Below are 1517 nucleotides of genomic sequence, written 5' to 3' on the forward strand. Positions count from 1 at the left end.
CCGGTCTCCAAAAGCACAGGCCGTGCATTTCGGTGTCCAAATGCACAGGCCGGGCATTTCGGTGTCCAAATGCTCAGATCAGGCATTTCGGTGTCCAAATGCACAGGCCGGGCATTGCGGTGTACAAATGCACAGGCCGTGCATTTCGGTGTCCAAATGCACAGGCCGGGCATTTCGGTGTCCAAATGCACAGGTCAGGCATTCAGGTGTCCAAATGCACAGGCCGTGCATTTCGGTGTCCAAATGCACAGGTCGGGCATTTCGGTGTCCAAATGCACAGGCCGTGCATTTCGGTGTCCAAATGCACAGGCCGAGCATTTCGGTGTCCAAATGCACAGGCCGTCCATTTCGGTGTCCAAATGCACAGGCCGGGTATTTCGGTGATAAACGGTGTCCAAAAGCACTGTGTCCAAATGAACAGTGTCCAAAAGAACCGTGTCTAAATGAACGGTGTCCAAAAGCACTGTGTCCAAATTAACGGTGTCCAAATGAACAGTGTCCAAATGACCGTGTCCAATAATCCGTGTCTAAATGAACGGTGTCCAATTGTACCGTGTCCAAGTGCGCCTCTCCCATTTATTGCAATTAGTGGTAGATTCATCATCAACAGATAAATCCTTTACGAACTTTTGGAAGCAAAGAAACTCGTTAAATAATTGTTCTTCATTCAATACTATATTCCGAGAACGTAAAAATTCAAGTGAGGCTTCTAGATCTGACCACTGAGCTGAATTAATTTTACTAATATCCATCCATTCAAAAACATCCAACTCTTCTAAGGGCTTAATCCAAGATTCTAAATAATTTATCATTGTTATATAAAAATTGTTTATTTCTTCAATGAATTCTGTAGTACTCTTTCCAGTATTTTCAATTTTTCTTAAAATTTCTTTTACTTTCAATGGCATAAATTTCTGATTAATTCTCTGATTTAAATTATCAATAATTTCTTTTAAAACTTTTCTTACTTCAATAATAGAATTATCAGCTCTTTCAATTGTTTCAATGTTTGTATGCATTATGTTCATGGTCGAGTGTATTGTAAATAAAAAAGCTTCACTGAAATTGTTTTCCAAAAAAATCTTTAAGACTTTTGGCGGATTTTCTAGACTCAAAAAGTAATTCTTTAAGGGTTCAAATAATTTTAACAAACGTTCAATGGCGGGATATAACCTTAACCATCTCGTTTTTTAATGATACAAAAGTTTAGAGTATTCAACATCACATTCTTGGCAAAAATCTTTCAAAATTTCTGTTCTTACAGTAAATATTGAAAATAAGGTAATTATATAGAATAACGGACCACCCTCCAATCTCGATGACCTTGACATATGTTGTCAAGGTCATGACCCTGAGTGACCTTCAGAAGGTTTTAGCCGTCGCTCGTGGTTCGTTAAAAAGTTATTAACAAAAAATGTTTAACGAATAGAATATGGTTTCTAATATTTATCTCACCAAATATTAAAAATTTTGAAAAATGTTTTAAACAAAAGTTGTAGATCTCTTTGAAATATGCA

At 37.4% G+C, this 1517-nt stretch overlaps 1 protein-coding gene across 3 annotated transcripts in view; it reads left to right on the plus strand.

Moving 5' to 3' along the window:
• Positions 1-1285, plus strand: part of LOC105555903 — a 3190-nt gene extending 1905 nt beyond the window's left edge. The window contains exons 2-3 of one of the 3 annotated variants that reach the window (XM_012002949.1): positions 1-69; positions 128-1285. In XM_012002949.1, coding sequence (XP_011858339.1) covers positions 1-69; positions 128-478 — 420 coding nt within the window. In that variant the 3' untranslated portion in view covers positions 479-1285. The other 2 variants (XM_012002951.1, XM_012002950.1) reach the window with 2 other exon arrangements.
• The last annotated feature ends 232 nt before the right edge of the window (positions 1286-1517 follow it).

Source organism: Vollenhovia emeryi, unplaced genomic scaffold (assembly GCF_000949405.1).
Source record: "Vollenhovia emeryi isolate VEMERY1.0 unplaced genomic scaffold, V.emery_V1.0 DF940557.1, whole genome shotgun sequence".
In the NCBI taxonomy this organism is placed as follows: domain Eukaryota; kingdom Metazoa; phylum Arthropoda; class Insecta; order Hymenoptera; family Formicidae; genus Vollenhovia; species Vollenhovia emeryi.